This window comes from Tupaia chinensis, unplaced genomic scaffold, assembly GCF_000334495.1.
Source record: "Tupaia chinensis unplaced genomic scaffold, TupChi_1.0 Scaffold000569_1, whole genome shotgun sequence".
NCBI lineage: Eukaryota > Metazoa > Chordata > Mammalia > Scandentia > Tupaiidae > Tupaia > Tupaia belangeri.
In genome coordinates this window covers 965,647-991,826 of record NW_006160083.1, presented here as the reverse complement: position 1 = coordinate 991,826, position 26,180 = coordinate 965,647, and the positions used below count along the sequence as shown (strand labels likewise).

Here is a 26,180-nt window from a genome sequence, read left to right as displayed (position 1 = left end):
TGAACTGCTATGACAATTCCGATCTCTGCCTGGCAGGCTTCTTCATGTCATTAAACAGCTCAAGTGTCATCTCCCTAGAGAGGCTGTTCCTGGCCAATCGATTTAAATTGGCTAATCCCCCCAACACCCTGGTCTACATCTAAGATTACACAAGTTGTTTTATTTTCTTCATAGGACAAATCAGAGGAGACACACCTTGTAAAGCACCTAGGAAAATATCTGGCCTATTTACAAGTTCACTAGATGATTTTATGATTATTATTAACATTATCGTTTTCATAGCCAAAAATCACAATCTGGAGTTATAGTGACCATTCATTTGTTATTTATTTCCACATTCATTTTTTTTTTTTTTAGAGAGAGAGATTTATGCAAGTGGAAGTCATGTTCTATTTAGATACATTTTCTTGAAAATGGGAATTTAGTTTCGTAAAAATCTACTAGCTGTAAAATACGATGTTCTTTAAATAGGGTGAAATGATAAATATAGCAGATGATGCTGGAAGGGAAAGGTGTTTGTCTGATAATTTCTAGTGATTGGACTGAAAACTAATCAGAGGAGTTGTTCAGAACCTTTGCGTCTGGTTGCTCCTAATAAGGTGTTTAATATCTTCCTGCCAGAGAGACTGAGAGACAGAAAGCAAGAAATCACCCCTTCCCCAGGGGGCATGGCCACACCACAGTCCCTTCTCCATTTTCCTCTTGGAGGTTTTTTTGTTTTGTTTTGTTTTGTTTTGTTTTGAGAGGTTTTTGCTATAGGGCGCATGTGTTTGCCAGAGAGACAGAAAGTGAAATATCACCCCCCAGGGGGGATGGCCACACCTCAATCCCTTCTCCTCCTTCCTCCTGTTGGGATCTTGGGCATGCATGCACACGTGCCCAGCGTGAGTTTTAAGCCACCGGGTCTGGGACTCAAACCACGGTTGACTACATGGGAGTCCAGTGACATAGTCATTACGCTAACTGCTGGTCCCCTCTTGGAGTTTTTGGCACACATGGACACATGCCTGGTGTGAGTTTTAAGCTGCCGGGTCTGGGACTCGAACCACGGTCGACTACATGGGAGTCCAGCGACGTAACCATTACTCCATCTGCAGGCCCCACACTCATCCTCTTGTAACTAGAACACAACAGAAACCTTAATTATCTTGTTGTTTAATTCCCTGTATCTAGATCAGTGACTGATACATAGTGGGTGCAATTCAGTGAATGAAGAAAAGCAGCCCAGTGGCCATCTCTTTTCACACATTTTTCTAGCACACTCTGATTCATTACTTACATAAGTTGAGCATCCCTAATGCAAAAATCCAAAGTGCTACAAAGCCAAAACTTTTTGAATGCTGACATGATGCCAAAAGTGAAAAATTCCACACCTGACCTCATGTGACAGAACATTGCAATATGAAAATATTGCATAAAATAAGCTTTAGGTTATGTGTATAAGGTATATATGAAACAAACATGAATTCTATGTTTAAATTTGGGTCCCATTCTCATATACAAATATTCCAAAATCTGAAAAAATCCGAAATTTGAAACACTCCAGTCTCAAGCATCTCAACAGGGACCACTCAGCCTGTCCTCTCACTGGAAGAAACACCCAGCAGAGTGTTGCCAAGAGCCAGCAGCCCAGCCATTAGCGAGAAAGGAGGCTCCCCGTGGCCAAGAGGCCAAATCAAGGATCCTGCTGACCTGTTGATGCCCCCAGGAGAGATCTGTAGCCCATTCTTCTTTGTGGAAAGAGTCTCTTTGCACTTGGCAGCTTACAGAAAATGTCCCAGGGACTGTGATGTTGCAGGAGGTCTAGGCATCAAGGAAGGTGGGTGGCAGGGCTCTGTTCAGCAGAGCCCTAGAGCCTGCTTTGGGGATCTCGGGAGCAGGTGGCTCCATGTGGTCCCCTGTGGAAGCTGCTCTAGAGCCTGCTTTGGGGATCTCGGGAGCAGGTGGCTCCATGTGGTCCCCTGTGGAAGCTGCTCAGGCTCAGGGGAGCCAGAGAGCTTCATTAGAATGAAGTTACACCTTGAAAACTATCTCGCAGCAAAGAATCTAGGTAATGGAAAGGCTGCCCTATTGGGGGGATTTTAAGTGATTTGAGAAGGCTAACAAGGAATTGAGGATTCCTGCTTAACCTTGCTCCATCCCACCTAACCTTCCTCTTTCCAAGACAGGTAAATGTTCCTTCTGCTCATCTCAGCCAGCTCAGGGCAATAGGAACCTGTCACTTACAACTGTTCCATGATAAGGGCCATAAGAAGAGAACTGCTGCAATGAGCAACTTCTGTGTGCACATACCACACTATCTTTCAAAGCTTTAAAGATAGCTTTAAAAGCGCTCCCTCATTCAGGGATAGGTCAGCCCTATCTTCTACAGGTCTAAGAGTACTGGCCCCAGGGTCAGGTTGTTTGAGGTGGAATCTGTCTCTGCTATTCGTCAGCCGTGTGGTCTTGGGCAATTTACTTATGTTCTCTGACTCTTTTTTTATTTACCTCTACAATGGAAGTTTATTATAAGAATGAAATGCAACAACACGTACAGTGGGTTAAAAATAGTGGTGGGGGGGCAGCAGCTAGCATAATAGCTATGTCGCTGAACTCCCACGTAGTCGACCACGGTTCGCATCCTGGACCCGGTGGCTTAAAACTCACGCCGGGCACGTGTGCGTGCATGCCCAAGATCCTGAGAGGAGAATGGAGGAGAAGGGATTGCGGCGTGGCCATCCCCCCTGATTTTTCGCTTTCTGTCTCTATGTCTGTCTCTGTCTGTTTGGTAAGCGCACACGCCCTGTAGCAAAAAACCTCTCAAAAAAAAAAATAGTGGTGGGCACATAGCAAGTATTTGACAGAAGTTTAGTGGCTTTCTCCATTATCTATGTCATCATTATCAGAAGGAAATTGAACAACTTTCCCAGAGTCAGAAAGTAATGAAGCAGTGGCCATTATTTGCCTGGACCCAAAGAAATTACCACCAGCCATTCTGCTTCCTCCCTTTGCTGTGGTTTCCCATGGGCTCCCCGGATTTGGACTGTGACACAACTGATGCCCTGGTTTGGAAACACAGTAGGCATCTGCAAGACCCTCAGTTCTTCCCACCCTGCTCCAGATGCCAAGTCTTGGAGCCGACAGCACTGCCTGAAGTTTGCACAGGGATACAGGCCTTTGCACGATGCCAACTGTCTCCCATTCCTTTGCAACCTACGAAAACTGCCCACCAGTTGGGTTGATTAGGTGAAACTGCTTAGAATATGCACCTTGAGGAGAAGCAGAGGAAACAGGAAGAACTGGTGTGGAATTATTCTTTACACAGGAAAATAATGTAACATACTTTTTTTGTCTTCTCACTCTGATGCAGCTCTGAACAATTCTGGTTCTGCAGAGTATCTCTGTTATCTGCCTGTCTTAAATATTTACTGGGTACCTGCCATGTGTGAGGCACTGTGCTAGGTGCTGGGGGGAATAACTGAAGAATGAAGGAGGCCAGCAGGTAGTATAGTGATTAAGGTGCTAGACTCCCACACAGCGAACCATGGTTCAACTCCTAAACCAGGGGGCTTCAGAATCATGCTGGATGCGTGTGTTTGTGCATGCCCAAAATCCTCACAGGAGACTGGAGGAGAAAGGACTGCGGTATAGCCATCCCCCTGGGGATTTCTTTCTTTCTTTCTTTCTTTCTTTTTTTTTTTTTTTTTTTCAGGGGGAGAGGTTTTTTGCTATAGGGCGTGTGTGCTTGCCAGACAGACAGAGAGAGACAGAGAGACACCCCCCAGGGGAGATGGCCACGTCACAATCCCTTCTCCTCCACTCTCCTCTTGGGATCTTGGGCATGCACGTACACGCTCCTGGCATGAATTTAAGCCACTGGGTCCGGGACTCAAACTGCAGTCAACATGGGAGTCCAGCGACATAGCCATTATGCTAACTGCTGGTCCCCCCACCCCCGGGGAGTTCTCACTTTCCCTCTCTATGTGCTTCTTTGTCTCCAGCAAGCTCATGAGTCCTATGGTAAAAATCTTAAAAAAAAAAAAAAAAAAGAATGAAATAGACCAGATCCCTGCCTTCCTATGTCTTACAGCAAAGTAGGGGAGCCAAATATCAAACAAATAAGTACCTAATTATAAGTTCAAGAAGTGTCAATAAAGAAATTGCAGGGTTTGCTACAAAGCATATTACTGGGGGACCTAATTTTGTATCGGGGGTTAGCCAAGAAGTTCTGTGAGGTGATACATTTAATCTGACAACTGATGGAGGTAGGATAATCACTAAAATAATAGCCAGATTAAGCATTCTTTAATACACTTTCAATAGAGACACTTTAGAATTTCAGAGGGCTCAAAATCAACTAGTTCTTCTTGTCTCCTGGTAGTACTGGATGTTCCATTTTACCACATATGAGAGAATGCTTTGAAAGCCAAAAATTGGGCAATTACCCCTAGTATCTAATCTTTGTCTTCCTGCCAATATTTAGAAGTGAAAGTGGAGAGTTCTAGACAAATAGCCAAACTGCCACTTTTCATGTGCAAAACCACATTAAGCTCAAGCATAAATTAAAATTATGAAAAGTTAGTGACTCAAGATTTAGTGATATTCCTATTTGAGAACCCTCCATGGACATCTGGAATATCTAAAACATCAATGAAACAGAAATTCAGTTAGGAAAAGGAATCCGAAGACCTCTTCAGATACGGAACAGCAAGGAAGAGAAGGAATAGATAAACCCATCCATGTGTGCCCAATGAGGGCTGTTCACCCAGAGGACATACCATTTACAACCTTTCTAGAAGGCAGCTTGATACAGTGAGTCAAGAGCCTTAGGTTTACATGTGACCACTTCACCTCTAAGAGTTGTGCTAAGGAGAGGAGCAGGCGTGTGTACATCAGGATGCATACAGTGAGCTGCTCCCATCTTGTGTAACATAGAGGGAAACTGTCAACATGCAAATAGTGTCAGCTCTGATACGGTTTGGATAATGTACCCCAAACGTGCACATTCTGGAATTGGTTTAGTGGATGGTGATTGGATGTCCCCTAAAAGTTCATGTGTTGGAATGTTGATTGTCTTGAAAAGATGTTTGGTGAAAATTTAATCCCTTCATGGAGTCTGAGTGTGGGTCCTTGGGTGTGATAAAGTCATTAGGTGGGAACACTTATGACTGAGTTGTGGAGGGTATATATGGAAAGGAAACGAGGCAGGCAGAGCCACACAGATATAGCCACCACGAGAACAATCTTACGGATAACTCTGCCATTTTGTAGTCTCACCAGAAGTTGGACCCTGAACCTGGGGCATCCAAACCTTGAGTTGAATAGATCTCTATTTCTTTATAAATTCACCCAGTCAGTCTCAGACATTTCTGTTAGCAATTCTATAATGAACTAAATCAAGCTCCATTGTGCTCAAAGTTGTATTTTTGGCATTTGGGATGCACAAATTCTCTTTTGTGCAGGATCGACCGGAACTTTTTGGATGTATAACATCTCACTTATATGCTAATAGAGTCCCCCAATCATTAGATAATAACTGTCCCCTCCCAAACATACATTTCCAAATACCTTCTACTGGTAGCTGGAATCACTACAGGATAGACACTACCCATGTAAAACTATCTGACTGTTACAAAAGATAATCTGGATTCAAACACAGCAGTGTAGAAAAATGTCATACTATATGAAGTGAAAAATAAAATAGAAATGCACCCCTATATACATAGATACTGGAGCATATAGAGGTAAAAAAGCTGAAAAACAATTTTACTTGGTTAGTGAAATTATGAGTGATTTTTATTTACATTTCTAGGTACCTCATATATTCTTTTTTCCCTCTTTCTTTCTTTCTCCTTTTTTTTTTCTTTCTTTCTTTCTTTTTTTTTTTTTTTTTTAAATGATCAAGGCTTCCCTGTACAAAGGGGGTCAAAAACTATTTCTGTTCTAGAGAACAAAGAGGTGACCCACCCACAGCCTGTTCCTCATGCCAGTCCAACTCCTGTTTTGACTTGGAAAAGATGGCAAGCTCTACCTCAGGCATCTTGAGCATCTGCTTAAGCAGTGTGGGATCACTACCTTTTCACTGCTGAATCCTTGACCATGTCACAAGGACGCAGCTATCAGACCAGAGTTAGAACATGGTAGGTACTCAAGAAATGTTTATTAAACTGAGTCATCCTTTTTTTGTGTGCTGATTGGGTTAGAATTTTGCGGAGATGACCTTCCAGCTTTTAGTATCTCTTTCACCCGGTGGTTCTGTCATTCCCCAGGAACACTGGGCAATGTTGGGAGACATATTTGGCTGTCACAATCAGCAGATGCTACTGGCATCTAGTGGGCAAAGGCCAGGGATGCTGCTAAAAATCCCACAATGCACAGCACAGCTGCACGGGAAAGACTGGCCTAGCCAAAACGTTAATAGTACTGAGGTTGAGAAATCCTGCTCACCAAGCTTGTCCGATAGCTTGTTAATTATTTTCAGAATTCTTCCTGAAGTATTATCAACCATACATTTTTCACTATAGTACCTTTAGGAGACAGGGTATATATAACTGAGATTGAGGTGAAATTAGAGCCTTAAAAAGGACTTCATTTGGTCAATCGGGGCAGACTCCAGTTCCTTCCTTTTTTGTTAACCACAGGACTCTCAGGAAGACATTAAACACAACCTCTCAAAACAAAACAAAACAAAACAAAACAAAAAAACCTCCAAGAGGAAAATGGAGAAGGGACTGTGGTGTGGCCATGCCCCCTGGGGAAGGGGTGATTTCTTGCTTTCTGTCTCTCAGTCTCTCTGGCAGGAAGATATTAAACACCTTATTAGGAGCAACCAGACGCAAAGGTTCTGAACAACTCCTCTGATTAGTTTTCAGTCCAATCACTAGAAATTATCAGACAAACACCTTTCCCTTCCAGCATCATCTGCTCTATTTATCATTTCACCCTATTTAAAGAAGGTCGTATTTTACAGCTAGTAGATTTTTATGAAATTAAATTCTCATTTTCAAGAAAATGTATCTAAATAGGACATGACTTCCTTTTGCATTATATTTAATTGAAGGTATTTCTCAGGAAAAAAATAGAATAATAAAGACTATCGCCTGAAGGTGTATTACCAACCCAAGGATCAGGGATTGAAAGGAAAGTTTTCAAACAAAAATGAAAACACATTACTCTCAATCCTAACTGGTCTTTATGTTTTTCCTCCAGCATGAAGCATGTTGACATTAGCTATAATTTCTCAATAGCAAAATGATTTTTCTCAAATCGCAGATAACTAACATGATATTAAACATCAGAATTTTTATTAGTGAAAGGCATTTAAGGGACTCAACTTTTTCTTATTTTAGAGCATACGAGACAGTTTTATAAAAATCTTTAAACCCATAAATAGTTCTGTAAGTAATAGACTTTAAAAGATCTCATAAATTAAAAATTTAAAACCCATTTCTTTCATGCAACATAACCCCTTCAAACACCTTTAATTCAGTCTCCTACTTTATTAGGCAAATATAGAGCTTTTCAAACAGCTTAGAAATATAGGTTCTCCTTAGAGAGCAATTTTGCTTTTTAATCATGTGTGTCATATAGGTTTGAGTAAGTGGAACAGAAAAAAAAATCAACCAAAGAATAAAAGGATAAGGGATGGGACTACTCATGTCTTATAATTCAAATCACTTGTTTAATAACTAATCATTTTATTTCAAAACAAATGAAAGACATTTCAATTTTATGCGTCACAAAGACATTCATTTTGGATGAGTCAAGTGGCCTCCAAAAATGTCATAAGTGCTCTTTCTTGAAATTGGTAAGTTTAATCAAGATTCTAGCTTCTGTGTAATGGCTATGTCTCTGGACTCCCACGTAGTTGACCGCAGTTCGTGTCCTGGACCCGGTGGCTTAAAACTCATGCCGTGTGCATGTGCGTGCGTGCCCAAGATCCCAAGAGGATAATGGAGGAGAAGGGATTGCGGTGTGACTATCCTCCCTGAGGGGTGATTTCTCGCTTTCTGTCTCTATGTCTCTGTCTGTCTGGCGAGCGCACGCACCCTATAGCGAAAACCTCTCAAAAAAAAAAAAAAAAAAGATTCTAGCTTCTGCAATGGGCTGCTTTCGTGGGTCAATATGAGAAGAAAGTTTTCTCTGAATCGAAACATCACAGAACGATGTTTAATGGTCTCAGCGGGAAATCTTCTTAAGCAGGGAACTGAAAACAGCTTAGTTTGGGAAAATATAGGGTCCAATTTATCAGGACACAATGTCCTTCAGGTGAATAAAAGACAGCCACTTAGAGGTTGTTGGAAGCAAAATCAAGGAGATGAAGCAAACTCACAGATGCAGCAAGGGGTGAACACTGACTGCTCCAACACTGGCGACAGAACGGCTAGGTCTAACACAGCTATTCAGTCAACTAGCACCTTACCTGAATTTCCAAACTCATTTAAATACTCTCATTTTCTTAAACGAATTCTTTAACGATGTCATCTTTACTGAAACAGAATGAAAGCTGTAACTTCAACCCACTAGTTGAGAGAAAGCGCTCCTTTTTTTCCTACCAATATCCCAACACAGAACTACCTCCAATTCTCATGGAAACCATTTTCTGTGAAATGTTTCTATGCTATGATATTTTCTCCTTGGTAGTAAAGAATTAGGACAGAGGTTATGAAACCGAGGTGCCCGTAGGGTTCAGGAAGGTAACACAAAAAGATGCAACAGATTTTGTGAAAACTGGGATGAATGGGTGAGAACTAGTTTTTACCTAAAAAGGATGGTCAACACTCAACTTCAGCAACTATATCAACTATATCCCCTGGGACTGCAATTCCAGACTCTCACATTCTCAAGATAGAAATGTGAACTCTTACATGAAAAACTCCTCACTTTTAAGTATTAGTAACTGGTTCAATTTTTAAACAGAATCTTGCTGGCTAAACAAATTTTAGCTATGTGCCCAAGAGAAAGAAATTTTACACATCAGAGGAAGGCAACAGAGTTCAGACACTTAAGATTCTGGCAATACCATCTCTCAAAGTTCACAGAGATGACATGAAAATGCCCAGCTTACAGAGGTGCTTCTAAACCAACATGGAGCTGCTAGCAGAGAAAATTCCAAGTACCAAGAAGTGCAAAGCAGAGGTCATAAGTCACTGACAAAAATGCAGTGAAAAACGGAAAGAAACCAAGTTCTTCTCATCCAGCCAATAACATTTACGGACTTTGGGTGGTGCCAAGATATGTTAGGAAATACCAATGTCTTTGTACAGGAAGGTCAAACTTAATATTTAAACATAGCATATATCACTTGGAGGAATAAGGCAAACCACACTTTCTCGTTCTCCTTTACAGACGACTTTAATGTAAAGAGTCACAGCCAATGCAGAACTCCTCTTTTCCCACAACAAAGCATGTTTCACTATGTTTCAAGCCAATGTTTTTGAGATGTTTCTAGAGAATCCTGTTAAGAGATAGTCACAGCAACATGGGAAGAACAGGCAATGGGTCACTCATTTCCCTTCCTTATTTCCCATCAAGGGCCCTGACATCGTCAACTCATTTTGCTCCAACCATTTCTCTGAATCAGTGAAGTCTACTCTTCCTTCCAGAATGGAATGAGGAAGGACCAGTAAGACAATCTTAAAAGCCAAAACTGTCATCATTCTCCCGCCAAGAACCGTACCTGTTCAGGCTTCAAGCCTGGCGGGACCCAGGCGTACTCTTCTAAGGCGCAGCCCGAGTCGTCATCTGAGGTCGAGTTCCTCTGGAAGTCAAACATGAGTTTGCTGATGGTCTTCTCCATCTCCAGTGGCATCACTGTCACCATGTGCTCCTCCTGGGGACACTTGCAGTGTAGGCAGATCTTCCTGCAGGTAGTAAAGGGGGCAGATGAGAAGAAGGGAAAAAGAAACCATGTTTTCAAGAACCTGCCAGTCACCAGCCCTTGGATCCCAAAGCATAAACACATTCCTTGGCAACGGGCTTCTGGCAGAGGTATCTCAAGCAGTGTTCCAGAACATGTCTGTCTCTGTAGAAGGTGTGGCATGTGCATGTGAAAACAGCATGAAAAGTTAGAGGCCACCAGGTAAGCGTGCTACAGATAGTTACAAACAGACTCCAAATTTTTCTTCCAAACCAGTATCTTAAGAAAGATGGTAGAATATTTTGACTTTTCTAGGTAGACCATGCTTTCCTTGACTGCAATAGCAACTAAATATACATAATATATATGCAGACCTGAAACAAAACCCATAGATTTAACAAACACTGACAACATGCCATTTTTATAAAAGGTTCCTAAGCCTTGAAAAACAGATGAAGTGGTTTTAAAAAGAATTGTATTAGATGCCATAAGAAGGACGTTTTCACTTTCACTAAAGGATCCTTGAAGGTTTGAAATTCTAATTAGAAGCCCAAATTCTCTGCATGTAGGTTTTTTTTTTTTAATATACAAGAAAATCATACATGTGAGTTATTTCAAAAGATAGCAGTCAAAGTAAAAATCTCTCCCCAATCTGAACATTTCTCTTTTAAGGTTACCATCTGTTTCCTCATCCATAGCTACAGAAATGATGAAGCAATACAAATGTTGATGTCAGTAACACAAAAGCATGTTCACTTTCCACCAATGAAATACAAAAGAAAGAATGGGGGAGAAAAACGTTAAGAAAATAGATAACCTATGTGTGTGCTGATCTTTATTGTGAGCATGGGAAGCACATTATAAAGGCAATAAAAAGGCCAGAATTCAAATCCCTACATGGGCCTGATTTTTTTTTTCCTCTAAGTTTCTTTGTTTCTGTCTTCCATAAGAGAGAGAGACAAACAGACTCAGGAACAGGGACCCCAACAGGGACCCGAATATCATGGTCCATCCCAGCTTCAGCTAACCCAGATCATGGGCATAAGCATGCTGGGAGTATTTAGGGAGGTCTCCGGATGCCAATCAGGAACCTTCCTAGGTGGGTCAATCTCGTGGAGTATTAGTATTGGGTTACCACTGTACCACCGTCCATTCCTCCTGTATGTGCCTGAATTTTTACACAACAATTTTGTTAAGATATAACTCACATTTCATACAATTTACCATTTTAAAATGTACAAATCACTGGCTCTTAATATAGTCATCAAGTTGTGCAATCATCACCACTATCTAATTTTAGAACATTTTCATCACTCCAAAAAGAAAGACCGCTGAGCATTAGCAATGACTTCTCATATCTCCCTTCCTCTTGGCCCTGACAGCCACTAATCCATTTTCTGTCTCTATGGTTTTACCTATTCTAAACATTTCATACAAATGGAATCATAAAATATGTAGTTTTTTGAAATTGGCTTCTTTCACATAAAATGATGTTTCAAGGCTAATCTATGTTGTAGCATATATCAATCTGTCATTTCCTTTTATTGCTGAATAATATTCCATTGTATAGATAGATCACATTTTTTATTTATTAGTTGGTGAATATTCGAATTACTACTACCTTTGAGAATAATGCTGCTCTGAATATTTATGTGCATGTTTTCTGAGTGGATATGTTTTCAGTTCACTTGGGTTTATATCTAGGAATGAGACTGTTTGGTCCTATGGCAACTTTCTGCTTAACATTTTGAGAAACTGTTGAACTGTTTTCCAAAATACCTGCACCATGGTACTTTCACACCACCAATAAATGCTTTATTTTCTTCACATCCTTACCACACTTGTTGCTGTCTTTTGTATTGCAGCCATCCTTGTGCATATGATGTGGTATCTAATTGTGGTTTTGATTTGCATTTTCCTAATGGCTAATCATGCAGAGTATCTTTTTATGTGCTTATTTTAACTCTTTAGAAAAATGTCTACTCAAATCCTTAGTCCATTTTTCACTGGGTTAGTGTTTTTACTGTTGAGTTGTGTTTTTTATGTGTATGTATTTTTTTCTGGCTACACGTCCTTTATCAGATATGTGATTTATAACATTTTTCTCCCATTCCGTGGTTGTTCATTTTACTTTCTTCTTTTTTTAAAGAATTATTTTATGTAACTTTATTTATTTATTTATTTTAATTTGACAAAAGAGAGAGAGAAAGCGAGAAAACAAGCTGCCAGGTCCAGGACTTGAATTGTAGTTGCCCATGTGGGGATCTAGCACACTTAACCACCATGCCACCCACCGGCCCCTCATCTTACTTTCTTAATGATAACCACTGAGGTACATACATACTGACTAATGTTTTCTGTTGTTACTTGTACTTTTGGTATGTAACTCGCAGTCATAAAAATTTCTCATATTTTCATCCAACAGTTTTATGGTTTTAGCTCTTACATTTAGGTCTGTAATCCATTCTGAGTTAATTTTTATACATGGCATGGGAGAGGAGTCCAACTTCATTCTCATGAGACTACCCAGTTCAATATTCTTATGTGGCCATCCAGTTTCACCAGGACCATTTGTTAAAAACACTAGTCCTTCCCTACTGAGCTCTCTTTACATTGCTGTCTAAAGTCAACTTACCATAAATATGTATTTATTTCTGGACTCTCATTTCCACTTCGTTGATCCATATATATATATATATATATATATATATATATCCTACCCTTATGCCAGTATCACACTGCCTTCTTTACTGTAGTTGTTTTGTAGTAGCTTCTGAAATAATAAAGTATAAATCCTGCAAAAATAATTAAAAATAAATCCTGCAAATTTGTTCTGCTTTTAAAATATTGTTTTGATCATTCAAGGTTTCTTGCATTTGAATTCATAAAGTATAAATTTCAGGATTAGTCTCCCAATTTGTGCGAGAATGCTGCTGGGATTTTTAATAGAGAGTATTCTGAGTCTTTAGATCAATTTGGGGATTACTGCCATCCTAACAATACCAAGTTTTCTAATACATAAAACACAGAATATTTTTCCATGTATTTCAGTCTAACTTCTTTCAAAGATATTTTGTAGTTTTTCACACACAAGTCTTGACACTTCTTTTATTATGTTTATTCCTGAACTATTTTACTTTTTTTTGAAGCTATGGTAATCAGAATTGTTCTCACTTTCATCTTCAGAATGTTAGTGTAGACAAAAATTAGTTAGACAAAAATAATTTATATATTAATGTTGTATCATACAATCTTGCAAAGATTTTCTATGTATAAGACAATATTATATGTGAACAGAAATAGTTTTACTCCTTCCTTTACAATCTGTTGCTTTAATTCTTTATCTTGTCATATTACCCTGTTTAGAACCTCCAGCACAATGTAAATAGAAATGGTAAGAGTTGACATATGAATCTTCCACCTTATTGTAAGGGAAAACATCCATTCATTCCTCATTAAGCATTATGTTAGCTGTGAGATTTTTGCAGATGCCTTTTTTTTTCAGGTGGAGGAAGTTCCCTTCAATACTACTTTGCTGAGTGCTTTTAATCACAAAGGGTGTTGGATTTTGTCATTGCTTTTCCTGCATGTATTGAGATGACCGGTTGTTTATGGTCTTATTCTACTAGTATGTTGTGCCTGGATTTTGACACAAAAATGTACTCAAAGAAAGAAAATTTGTTTAGTCCAGTCGAGTTAGGCTTGTTGGATTCTCTCACTTCCTGTTTTTCATGAGATCAAAAATATACACAGATGCATATCTTGGATCTGGTTTGAATCTCCAAACTCAAAGGAGTTCTATCCAAACTTTGGCTGTTGCTTTTTAAAATAGAGTTCATTTTAACAGTAACTCTTTAATTAATCTGCTACTGTAAAGAGGTCAGGACTGTTGGGAAGCAATCAGGGTTGTTCTTCCCCCTCCCCGCCCCCCCACCCAGAACTTTTTAGGACAGTCATGACTTAAGGGAAAAAAAAAGTTCCAACAAATTTAGTAAGCTCTTTGGTGACTAATGCTTTATACTAGAAAGTCAGACTATTAAAACAGAATGTAGACAAATTTGATCAAATTCAAGCCACAGAATACCCACCACTGAAACTTAATTATTCAGCAATGCAGGCAAGAGTACAATATTTAGTGCTGGATGGTTGTTATCTAATGAACCGAAGCTCTATGAAAAGACAAATTTAAAAAAACAATCCAAGAAGAAAGAAAAATGTAAAGTAAAAAAATCAAATCCAGAATGAGTCTTAATTAGCAGAAGGATAAACAAAAAAGAGGAGGACTGGTCTTCTGGTCTAGTGGTTAAGAGAGTCAAATCCCACATGATTGGTAGCAATTCGAGCCACAATCCAACAGCTTGAAAAATATGCTGGGCTCATGTATGTGTTTGTCCAGATTCCAACAGGACAGAGAACTGGAGGAGAAGGGATTTAATGAGATTATATCACACTTGGGTTGGGGGTGTTTTCTCCCTTTCCTTCTGTTTCTCTCTGGTGAGTGCATATGTCCTCTGGCTATAAATAAATAATAAACATTTTTTTAAAAAAAAGAGAAGGAGAAGACCCCATGTAGTCATTCAACAAACAGTATCAAGCGACTGCTCTAGCTACTTGGGGTCTCTCTCTCTCTCTCTTATTTTTGTTCTTTCCGAATTTTTATATGCCTTTACTCATAATAGCTATAAACTGAAAACAATGTAATTTCCATCTAGCTTCTTGGATATCTAACCAAAGATCTCTGCCCGTAAGATAACTATAGTCTCAGAGAGGAGAAAAATTGTTCAGTCACACTGTACGAGGGTCTTCATAAAGTTTATGACAAATGCTTACTATGAAAAAAATTATGAATGGATCTAAAATTTTTCTTACCCTAAAATAATAATCTCTCTCTTTTTTTTTTGGAGAGGTTTTTGCTATAGGGCGCATATGCTCGCCAGAGAGACAGACAGAAACACAGAGACAGAAAGCGAGAAATCACCCCCCCCCAGGGGGGATGGCCATGCTACAATCCCTTCTCCTCCATTCTCCTCTCAGGATCTTGGGCATGCACACACACACGCCCAGAGTGAATTTAAGTCACCGGGTTCAGGACTCGAAACACGGTCGACTACATGGGAGTTCAGCGACATAGCCATTACGCTAACTGCTGGTCCCAATCTCATATTTTAATTCCATTTTTTAATCATGAACTTTTTGAGGCCCCCTCCTATATTAAAGGTGCCAAGTGCTATGTAAAATCAAAAAGTGAAGGAGACTAATGGGGGCTGGGACAGGTGAGGGCGTACACTCGGCAGTCTGCACAGCAGGGGACTCACTGTGTGCCTGATGCACATGCACCCAGATTCATCCATCAGTCTTCCAAGAACAGAAATACCAGCCTCACTTTCTAGGGAAGAAAACAAAGGCTCAGAGCAGTTAAATAATATGTGTTCAACTAAGTAGAGAGTAGAGAAGAGATTCAAAGTAGGATCTATCTAACCCCTGGACCAAGAAAAAGCCTATAGAAAGCATACCTGATCCCAACCACAGAATACCTTTTAGCTCCTGAATAACAAACTCATTCAGAAAGAGAAAAACCCAGGAGAAAAAAAAGGGGAGGAGGCCAAAACGGTAAATCAAAACCACAAAGCCCTTACCTATTTTCCCTGCTAGCTGGCTGCCTTCTACTCTTCATTTATAATTAACAGGCACTCCTGTGGCAAAGCATTTTTATTTGTGCAGAATTTTCAAGTGATTTTCTGATTCTATGACAGCTTTTGGAAAGGCTAATTTAACAACCTCCGTTTACAAATTGGGAACCCAAGGACCAGACGCTCAGAAAGGAGCGAGGGTCAGAAGTACAGCCAAGAAGGTTTCCCTTCATCCTGTCTCTCTTTCTCTCTCTCTCTCTCTCTCCCTCCTTTGGCAAAATCCACACAGTAACACCCATAAGCTTGATCTTTTAACACACTGATTAAAGCTTTTCACCTGAATGAAGTATATTCAGGAATGTGGGGGAAAATACATGATTTGGTGCTATTTTTTTTTAAATAGGCGTTTATGAAAATAGAACCTGCTAGTAAAGCAGGATTTCATTAAACACACACACACACACACACACACACACACATAAAGAGTACAGTGGTTTCATTCTGTCAGAGTTGACATTCTACCTGCACATAATTGGGTTTATGAATGACAGGTTTCCAAGGAATAAACCATGATTCAGAGAGTGGAGATTCTGCATTCCCCTTCCTTCCCAGCTTCCACCCTGAAAAAAATCTCTGCAACCCCCACTCCACCACCACTAAAGTTGCAGTTATTAATTCATTTACTTGCACATCTCAGAAAGCCATGATCAGCTCTTCCGTGGGATACACACTATCAGCAGGTGGAGACCCTCTCATTAATTGCCTTAGAGTGGCCTGGTTATTGGCATCAGCAACCACACCATTTGAAGAATGATTAACAATTTATACCAATTAACTTGCCTGCCATGATGTGGAAGGATTCATCACAAATAGATCAGGGTAAGGAGCAGTGGTGGGAATACTCATCCTTGAGATGTTGACAGGTTATTTACAACACTGAACCCTGAACCACAGGGAGAAGTAATGGGATGAAGGCAAAAACGGATCTTCCTTTGCAATGTGCTTTCTGACAAGTTCAAGTCATAAACTATAGAAATTTAGACTTGGGTGGGATTATAAACATTACTTTTTCCCCGTTGTTCTTCTCTCTTTTTTTTTAATGAGAAGATTATTTATTTATTTTTGTAAAAACAACTCATATGTGGAAACTCAATACATAAAAATTAATCTGAGAAGAGACTGTAAGCCCTACTTCCATGTTTAACCTCCTGGTCAAACTCCAGGTTCCAAAGACACAAGATTCAAAGCCGCCATACTCACTGAATTCTTCTAAGTCATTTCCAGTACATACCAAAATATGAAGTATGTGCTTGATAATTTGACACACACTCACATACATACACATGAAAAATGGAGGTTGTGGATGGCTTTTATTTTTTGAGAGATTTTTGGTATAGGGCACGTGCACTCGCCTGAGAGACAGAGAGATAGAAAGCAAGAAATCCCCACCTCACCCCAGGAGGATGGCCATGCCGCAATCCCTTCTCCTCCATTCTCCTCTCAGGATCTTGGGCACATACACAGACACGCCCAATGTGAGTTTGAAGTCACTGGGTCTGGAACTGAACCATGGTTGAATATGTGGGAGTCCAGTGACATAACCATCATGCCATCTGTTGAATAGCTTTTAAGGAATAATTTCTGGCCCAGCCTGGTGGCACAGTTGATAACTTACTAATGGAAGCCACATGGCTGACATGGATTAGGAGCCCCAGGTTGGCCTTAAAACATACCAGGCTTGTGCTTGAGTGCCCAAGATCCTGATGAGCTAAAGGCTTGAGGGAAAGGAGACTGTGGTGTGACAAAATTTTGTTGAGGGTATTTCATGCTCTCTTTTGTCATGAATTTTAAAAAATATTTGTTTTTAAAAGAGAGAATTTCTAATCATGAAAATCTGCAAACAGATGATTTTAGTCATGGGAAATAGTAATGTGGGCTGTCACGACACTGCATGGAGATGCTTGGAGAGTAGTGGGATATCCCGATGACTGACTAGACAGGTCTGAGCAGGGCCCAGGAATGTGAACTTTCACCAGGTGATCATGATCCAGCTGGTCCTCTGGGCTCCAGGGAAGACACTCCTCTGTAGTCAGCCTCCCAGTCAGGAAGGAGCTTCTGAGTGTGCTCTGGAAACTGGAGTGGGTCCCACTCTAAACTGATCTGGGGAATCTACGCTAAGCCCTCCTGGCTGCCATGTCTTACGTGCCTGTATCATCAGGTCCACCTGCCACTCAGCTGGTACAGCCTGGTGCTGGTGACAGGCAAAACTGCCGCAGCCACATGAACGGTCTCTCACTGCAGTCCTGCCATCTGCCCTCCTGCCTCCCGCCACCCCTGCTAAGGGCCCCTCTGTCTCAAGCCCAAGGCCAGATCAGGTTTAGGCCACTTTTGTGTACAAGATCAAGGCGCAAACTGTTTAAAGAGAGTGGCTCAGCCCCAGCCAAACTGAGTGATTAATAGGAATTCACAATGCTGGACTCAAGGGGGCAATGCCCCAGGCAGCCCAGGTCAGGGGAGGGAAAAGACACTTTCATTAAAGCCAAAGGGCTAAAATAACTCAAAGGCTTCCGTAGGTTTTGCTAAATAACAGATGGTGTCCCAAGTATTTAAATTCTCCCATGACTCTAGCCCACCAAAGGCTAAAGAATAACTCCTTTTAGTCTTAATACTAACGACAAAAAGGGAAAGCATTTTTTTCTTATTATACTTATTATAATTTAAAGTTACTGTTTCCTTATCCTTTTCTTTAAAAAAGCAGCAATACATAATCAACGTAGGGGGGAAAAACAGGAATTACAGATAAGCAAGAGGAAGAAAAAAATATTTCAAAACACTCAGAATCCCAGAGATAATCACTGTTAAACAGAAACAGCTGCTCACTCTTTTTTCCTTCGTCTCTTTGCTTAGTTAAGAAACTGGAGACCAGACTTCACTCTATGTGTTCCTCATCACTGAGGGCCAGGGGAGAAGACTCTGGCATGGAAAGACAAGACATGAGCCAGAGCCACCCACACATGCGCACACAAGCCTCTCAGCAAATTGATGTGCATTATCCACTCCAGATAAGTAAGTTTGTTCTGATCTGGTGCCCTGCGGCAGGATCAAGGATTCACTTATGTCCCAAGCAAGATACTGCCCACATGGGAATGAGATATGTACTTATAAATATGACAAAGTTAAAAGTTAGGTCCCTTGGATAAAAAAATAAAAAAACCCAACAACTTCTAAACCAGAGTTCAGTCGCTATCAACTCAATTTTCTGTGCAAGTGGAGAGAGATGAGGCGTGGACAATTTAAAACCGTGAAGACCTGGCTCTGCTTCGTTCTCTGTACATCGGGCACCTACTCTCTGGGGCTGTGAAAACTTGGCGTCATTTCAACTCCCTTGTGGATCTGCCCTGAGAAGGCTGACTCCCTCAGTCTGCCCAGTTTCCCTAGTTTCCCACAAGAGCATCAATTCTTCACTCTTATGCAAATGACCAGCCTACACCAAGCCAAATATTCTCGACTTTACTGCCCTTTGGTAACATCTTCTCCAGGTATTAGGATGTAATTAAGTTTGGGGATGAAGAGTTCTGACTGGACTGCAGGCTGCACAGAAGTGAGTGAGTGAAGGGACAGTGGGTGTTGCTGGTAAAACAGGCCTTACTCTATTGTGCTCAACTGAGTCAGAAAGAACTGGAAGCAGATCTGTCTGCTCTAGGATATTGCTGAGATAATCCTGCCTTGAATAAGTCAGAGTTGGGAAACAGCTGTCACAGAGAACACAAGCTGTCTTCATCAAAACCTGCATTTGTCACATTATCATATGACCCACACCCAGGGCTTAAAAATGCATATTAAAAAAAAAAAAAACAACCTATGCATGGATTTCTTTTTCTTTTTGCACCCAAATAAACTTGTACTTTAACCTCATTTTTTTAAGCAAAGTTGTGAAAGTACCTTCATACATCCCTCCCCAAACACAAGTGGAAGATGAATGTCAGAAAGGAAGGAAAGAAAGAAACGCATTTTGGAGGCTCGCTTGAAATGAGATGAGAATGTTTCCAGGGGCGCAAGTCTGCTCTAGTGGGTGAAGGCCACACGGCGAAGGGGATGCTGGGGCCCTGCCTCCTGCTGCTCCACTCCACACCCGATGGCGGGTGTGTGGGGGGAACATGGCAGCGAAGTTCTATTATTGATGTAATTGTATTTGTGGAGGATTTCCAATATTCCTATTACTTTCACAGAGTTTATATCATTTATTCTTTCTCAGCAGACCTATAAAGTTGGTATTTTTATCCACTTTACAGATAGAAAAAAATAAAGGCTATAAGCTCCTAAGTGACTGGACTGGGGTTTACAGATCGGAAGCTGTGCTGTTTAACTCCAGGACCGGTGCTTTCTACTACCCCGTCTTAGGTAGAGGGGCCACACAGTCCTTCCTCCTTATCTACCACCATCATCCCATCCATCCACCCGAGCACACAATGCCAAGCGTCTACTGCGGATTCGACCCTGTGCCAGACGCTGCATATACAAATGATTATGACAGACCGTCCCCCTCCCCTCAATAGAGCCTCAAGCCACAAGAAGACCAACCACAGTCTAGCAAACAGGTCATCTTGAGGCCGATAGACTGTGATCAGTATTATGACAGAAATAAAGAAGTCAGAAAGGGAGGGACTGAGCATGGGTCAGGACGGGTCTCCCGTTTCAGTGACATCTGCGTTCTGATTAGAGTCTCACTATGTGGAGCTGTAAAGATGACCAGGGCGACAGCTTTCTAAGCAGAGGAAGAGGGAGCACAGAGACCTGACGTGGGGAAGAGAACGGTATGAGTCATTCTCCGGAGACGGTGATGTGGCCTCCCTCATGTCCCGTCCCCATCTCCATTGATGACAGCAGCCAAACTGGCTGAGCCACTGGGTGTCCCAAATCCTGGGCAGAGCTGTGAAATGCAGGAGACAGTGCCATCTCTGTGGGCGTAGAAATGTTCTCTGTTCCTCCACAATTCGCTTCTCCTTGGAATTCCTGCATCTCTCTGTCTTGATGCTCAGACGTCAGCATTTCCTGTTATTTGCAGCCTTCCTGGCTCCTTAACTCCCCCCCTACCCCCCGCCACAATACTTTGTTTTTCCCCCTTTCTCTGGCAAACATTTAGTCTGAATGAAGGACCCAGGCATGAACCTTGACACTTGCCATGTCTGGAAGCGAGATTTCTATCTCTGTGAGAAAGGAAAAATGGTTTCCTAATAAACACAGAAGCTGAAGGGCGGAGACCGTGACGGGGCCAGCTGGGTACGAGGCTGGTCTGTGCCGAGTGCCAAAACCACTCTGCCTGGTCCTGTCCAACTCCCTCCCTCCCACCAGGCTCCAGCGGCTCTGGCCATCTGCAGGAAGAGGAGCTTCTCTCCCAGGGGGTGCTGAAGTTGGTGCAGCATAATTTTCAGTGCAGTTGTTTCCTCTTCTTAATGTGGCAGTTCATATTTCAATGAAGAAATAAGCACAGTGCCCTACTTTAAGATTAACTTATCTTGTAATGTTTTTGAGCTGTGAAAAACATATTCTTTTTTTTTTTTTTTAAGAGAGATTTTTGCTATAGGGCATGTATGGTCACCGAAGAGACAGACAGACAGAAAGTGAGAAATCACCCACCAGAAGGATGGCCACATTGCAATCCCATCTCCATTCTCCTCTTGGGATTTTGGGCGTGCATGCACATGCACCTGGCATGAGTTTTAAGCCATTGGGTCCCCTACTCAAGTTGCGACAGACTATGTGGGACTCTGGCGACATAACCATTATGCCATCTGCTGGGTCCCACATTCTAACTGAGCCACCTGCATGACTGTACTATGAAACATGCATTGAAGATCTCCTGAGGGCCATCCAGTGACATGGTGGTTAAAGTAGCCAGATCCCACATGGCCGACCTAGTGTTTCAAGTCCTGGAGGCTTGAGAAACAACACCAGGCATATGTGCATGTATGCCCAAAATCCCAAAAGGGAGAAATGGAAGAGAAGGGAGTGTGGGGTGACCATGGCCCATGGGGGGGTGCCATCTTACTTTCCCTCTCTGTGTCACTCTGGCACGTGCGTGCATCGTCAGACTGACTGACTGACTGACTGAACAAACAACTCTTGATAGATTTGTGGATATGATGCCTTCAAAATTCAGGGGCAGGTAACCCAACATCTTAGATTGGGTTACCTCAGAATGAGACCCTCAGTGGATGACTGAAAATAAAGATATGTGGGAGATGACCTAAGAAGGCCTCATAGGGAACTGGAGAAAGGAAGTGGGGAAGGAGAGTTGTTAAAACAGGGTGAGTTGGGACCAGCAGTTGGCATAATAGCTATGTCGCTGGACTCCCATGTAGCCGACCACGGTTTGAGTCCTGGACTCGGTGGCTTAAATTCACACTGGGCGCGTGTTTGTGTGTGCATGTCCAGGATTCCGAGAGGAGAATGGAGGAGAAGAGATTGCGGCATGGCCATCCCCCTGGAGGGTGATTTCTCACTTTCTGTCTGTCTGTATCTGTCTTTCTGGTGAGTGGATGCACCCTATAGCAAAAAAACCCTTCCTCCAAAAAACAAAAACAACCAGGGTGAGTTAATGAGCAGGTTGTGGCTATGGGTAACCAGGACTCAGTTCTGCTGTAGAGCAGTGGGAGAAGGTAAAACACATTCCTCAGAAGGGCTCCACTTCAGAATCAGGAGGTCAGGGGCCTTCTCTAGCAATTCCCAGCAGACATTGGTTAAGGACCACCCCTGGGGCCCTTGGGCTTACTCCAAATACTAGACAAGCAAGTTTGGGCAAAAAGCTGTGGTTCCTACTGCAGCAGGAAGCATGGGACAGAGTACAAGGAAGGGTGCATGCAGGAGTGGGGGTGGGGTTAAGAGGCAACACTGACATGTTTATTGCAGGCAGCTTCATTTGTGAAACGAGAATTCAACGACCGTCCATTAGGTACTAGGCATTGTTGTGGTTGCTGTTAAAACGAAACATAAAAACAAGAAATCCCTGTCTGACTGGGACACAGGGATGCAGTCACAAGAGCTATACCATAAATTTTGCAGTGGAAAGGACTTAGGGGATATTCAAAAGACCATCCCTGTTCTGATGAGAGAGGTGCCAAAATATACACATTAAAGGATGAGGGTCACAATTCACTCCCAGACTGTTCAACAAGAATAACACGGGAGGGGGAAGGAAGAGAGGGGGATAGAAAACAAATAGCACAAATGTGCAAAATATCAACAACAGAAAAATCTATAAGGCTGTGTAGGAATTCATTATACTGTTCCTGTAACTCCTAAATACTGTTGCAGTTTTTCCAAACAAAGAGTTGTAAAACAAATGAACAAAGGGAAGGGCACTGTGGCCCTGTGGTTAGGTTGCCATCAAGATTTTTAGAATCATGCTGCAGGGGGTTCCTGGCTAGTGAGAAGTCAGGGAGGACTTCCTAGAGGAAGCTATACCTGAAGGTCGTGGAAGAGGAAGTTTCTAGGCAAAAAGAGAAGGAAGGAGTATTTCTGACAGGCGTGTGAAGGCTTGGAGGGAGGGAGAACATGGTGTCATGTAGAGATGAAGACGACTCTCCCAGTGACCTGATGGCAGCTGGTGAACTGTATAGGTGATCTATGGGGAGAAGCTTTGGCTTTACTGTGGAGACATTAGTGAGCCGGGGAGGAATCTGCCTACTAAACACACGGAGCATCGTGATGAGTAGCCAGTGTGTCCTCTGAGGAGAAGAGCTTGGCCACGGATGGTGTCTCCATGGCAACACTGCATCCCTACGCAAGGCTGTGGGTACCCAGAGAAGCTCTGATTTCCTTAGCTGTTTGGCAGACCACTGCTCTGCTAAGAATAAATTAAGGTAGAGAAAATGGGTTCTGGATAAACTCCTCTGTTTCACTTTGTCCACAGTGACTCTGTGGCATGTGTGTTTTTCCTTCTTTGGGCATTTCGAAGAGCAGGTTCCAAGAGCTCATCCTTTCCAGACGAATCCTTTCAAGTGAGGAGTTTCTGAGGAGATGACTGCAAACTGAATCCTAACACTCCTCACCTCCGAACTTCCAGGCAAAGAGACTGCACGACGTACCTCTTTGTCTTTCCCTTTGATTCCATCTGCTCAACTACCTGTTTCTCCTCCGTGAAAGAAGTTGCCCAAACTCATGTAGACACGATCTGACACATCACAGATCCACTAAATACTTAAAGGTGGTAAAGTGCAGTAGGAGAAAAAATCTTAACTCCTGGGCTGCCAGTGACTTGGGTTCAATTCTTAACTTGGCCACTTCACTGAGTTGCCATTAGGATGAAATACCTTCATGCACGCAATGTGCTTCCTATGATGAACTTGGCCACGAGCCACTGTGCTGGGCCCTATGCTACGCCCAAGAATACAAAGGAAAACAGACAAATAAGTCGGAGTTCTAGTGCTCCAGAAGTCAATCTACACCCTCTAAATGTCTCATAGTTAGATGGGAGAAATCAATAGATAACAGCTGCGTAGCAAACAACGTATTTCCACAGGTCCTCATTAAACATTTACTGCATATTTAAAGGTCTTCCAGACTAAGCAAGGTAATTTTGTTATTATCTCTGCCCCCCCAAAAAATTGTATTTCTGTCTTGCATGAGATGACGGGGAGCAAGGGGGGAGAGAGAGAGAGAGAAAGATAGACACATAAGTATGTTTGACAAGGTCTTGCCACACCGTAATCTTCACCCTAGCCTTCGCCCCAGCCTCCCAGTTGGCTGGAAGTGCTCAGTACATGAAGGATAGCCAGGGATTTGAACCCCAGCCCTCCATGTGGCTCGAGCACTGCACTATGGCGTGCCACTGCAACTCGGCCAACCTTTTAATTTTGCAAGGTCACACAAATATCCTTCTTTTCATATTATGATATAGCAAAGCAGACAGGTTAGAGTAAATTAATAACTTCCTGGACTCAACAAGTGCTTTAGAGCTTACCAAATTCTTTTGAATTGCCAGTTAATTAATCAGAAGAGCAGGGGTCATTGGCAGGTGAAGAAAGACATGCTCAGAGAAGCCAAGTGCTGTGGTTATTGTCCTGGAGGCAACTAGAACCCCAAATCTACTCTTTTCCCCTGAGTCAGGGCAAGAAGAGTCAGTTTGGTTCCCTTTTCTTTTTTTTTTTTTTTTGGCGGGGGGGTATAAGGTACCTGCGTTTGCCTGAGACACAGAGATAGAGAGAGTGAGAAAGAAAGTAAAAGTGAGAAACCATCTCCAGGGAAGATGGCCACACTGCAATCCCTTCTCCTACATTCTCCTCCTAGGATTTTGGGCATGCATGTACCCAGTGTAAGTTTCAAACCGCTGCGACTCAAACTGCAGTTGGCCATGTGGGAGTCCAGAGCCCAAGCACTATGCCACCTGCTGGCCCCCCTAAATTCTCTTTTTCAGAAAATATTTTCAGAGTATGTGCTGAGCTCTGTGCTAAATACTTTCCATGCACTTCTTATTTAATACTCAAACCACACTATGAGATGAGACTTATCCTCATTTCACAGATGGAATGACCAAGGCCTGAAGAGTTCATGGTCCTTACCCAACACCCTTCGCCAAACACCTGAATGCCTTTCTGAGGCCCCTTCAGGCTGACTGTGCTGGTCCCTTAATCCATGTAAAACAAGCTATGCTTTTCTCCCTGTTCATATAGAGGCCCCCAAACCACTGGCAAGTCATAGGAAATTCTTAAGTGGCTGCTTATTAATAACATTTTCAGTTTATATTAGGCCGCCTTTCATCCTGGGGAGCTCAGCCAGCTCCATACGTACACAGAGAACCACAGAAATCCAGCCATCGCTGGTGTGGATGGGGGCCAGCTGGCAACGGCATCCCTCAGGGGCTTGGTTTGTGGGGATTCTGGCAATGGTCACACCCTTCGAAACTTGACAGGGGCCCTTTAATATCCGTGCTGAAGGGCTCAAGGCAAAAACTTCCCAGAAATCTCCGTTCCTGAGTGAATGAGGCCAAAGGCTCGAGATGACCCCAGTGGACTTGCGAAACAAAAGCATCAAGAAATTGGGTGTTGACCAAATACCGACGTTGAACATAAAGCCCCTCAATTTCAATTGAGTTAGACACAACAGGGAAAGACATTATTTTCCGGAGAGGCCTGGTTTTAGTCAAATCCAAGGGGCGGGTAGGGCGGACACAACAAAATTCTCAGGGTTTCCCACAGGAGGGACAAGCAGAGAAGCCAAAATGCTGACTTCCCGTCTTCAAGTTGGATCTATGGAATGGTTTTTGTGGTTTTGTTCCGAGCCACAACTTGTTTCCCCATTCTATAGCAAGGAAAGGAAGGAGGGAAGTGCAGAAAGAGAAAATAACATTTCCTAGTCTCATATTTTATTGGAAAGAAGCCCTTGACAAATTGAACTCACATAGTCCACAGGAGGAAGGTTTTGAAAATATTTCAAAATTGGTTAGATTCTGATTTGACAAGGTGCTGGCTGAAGGATGTATGGCTCCTCAAGACCCTCTACCCCGTTTCCAAAGCCTGCTGGATTCAGTAACACACACACACTTTTGGCATGGTTGACATTAATGATAGTCCACACTGCAGACTTCCATGGGGCATGAGCTCAATCTCAATCTTCTGCGTGTTCCCTCTTTTCGCCATCTCTGTCTTTCCCATCCCAGTCCAATTCACTATCACCTCCTGCCTCAGCCTACTTCCTCATTTTCTGCTTCCACT

The 26,180-nt window shown here is 42.2% G+C and overlaps 1 protein-coding gene across 1 annotated transcript in view; it reads right to left on the bottom strand.

Moving 5' to 3' along the window:
* Positions 1-26,180, bottom strand: part of PRICKLE2 (prickle planar cell polarity protein 2) — a 194,967-nt gene that overhangs the window by 90,294 nt on the left and 78,493 nt on the right. The window contains 1 exon segment of the mRNA XM_027775510.1: positions 9,659-9,842. Within this exon segment, the coding sequence (XP_027631311.1) occupies positions 9,659-9,802 (144 nt within the window). The 5' untranslated portion in view covers positions 9,803-9,842.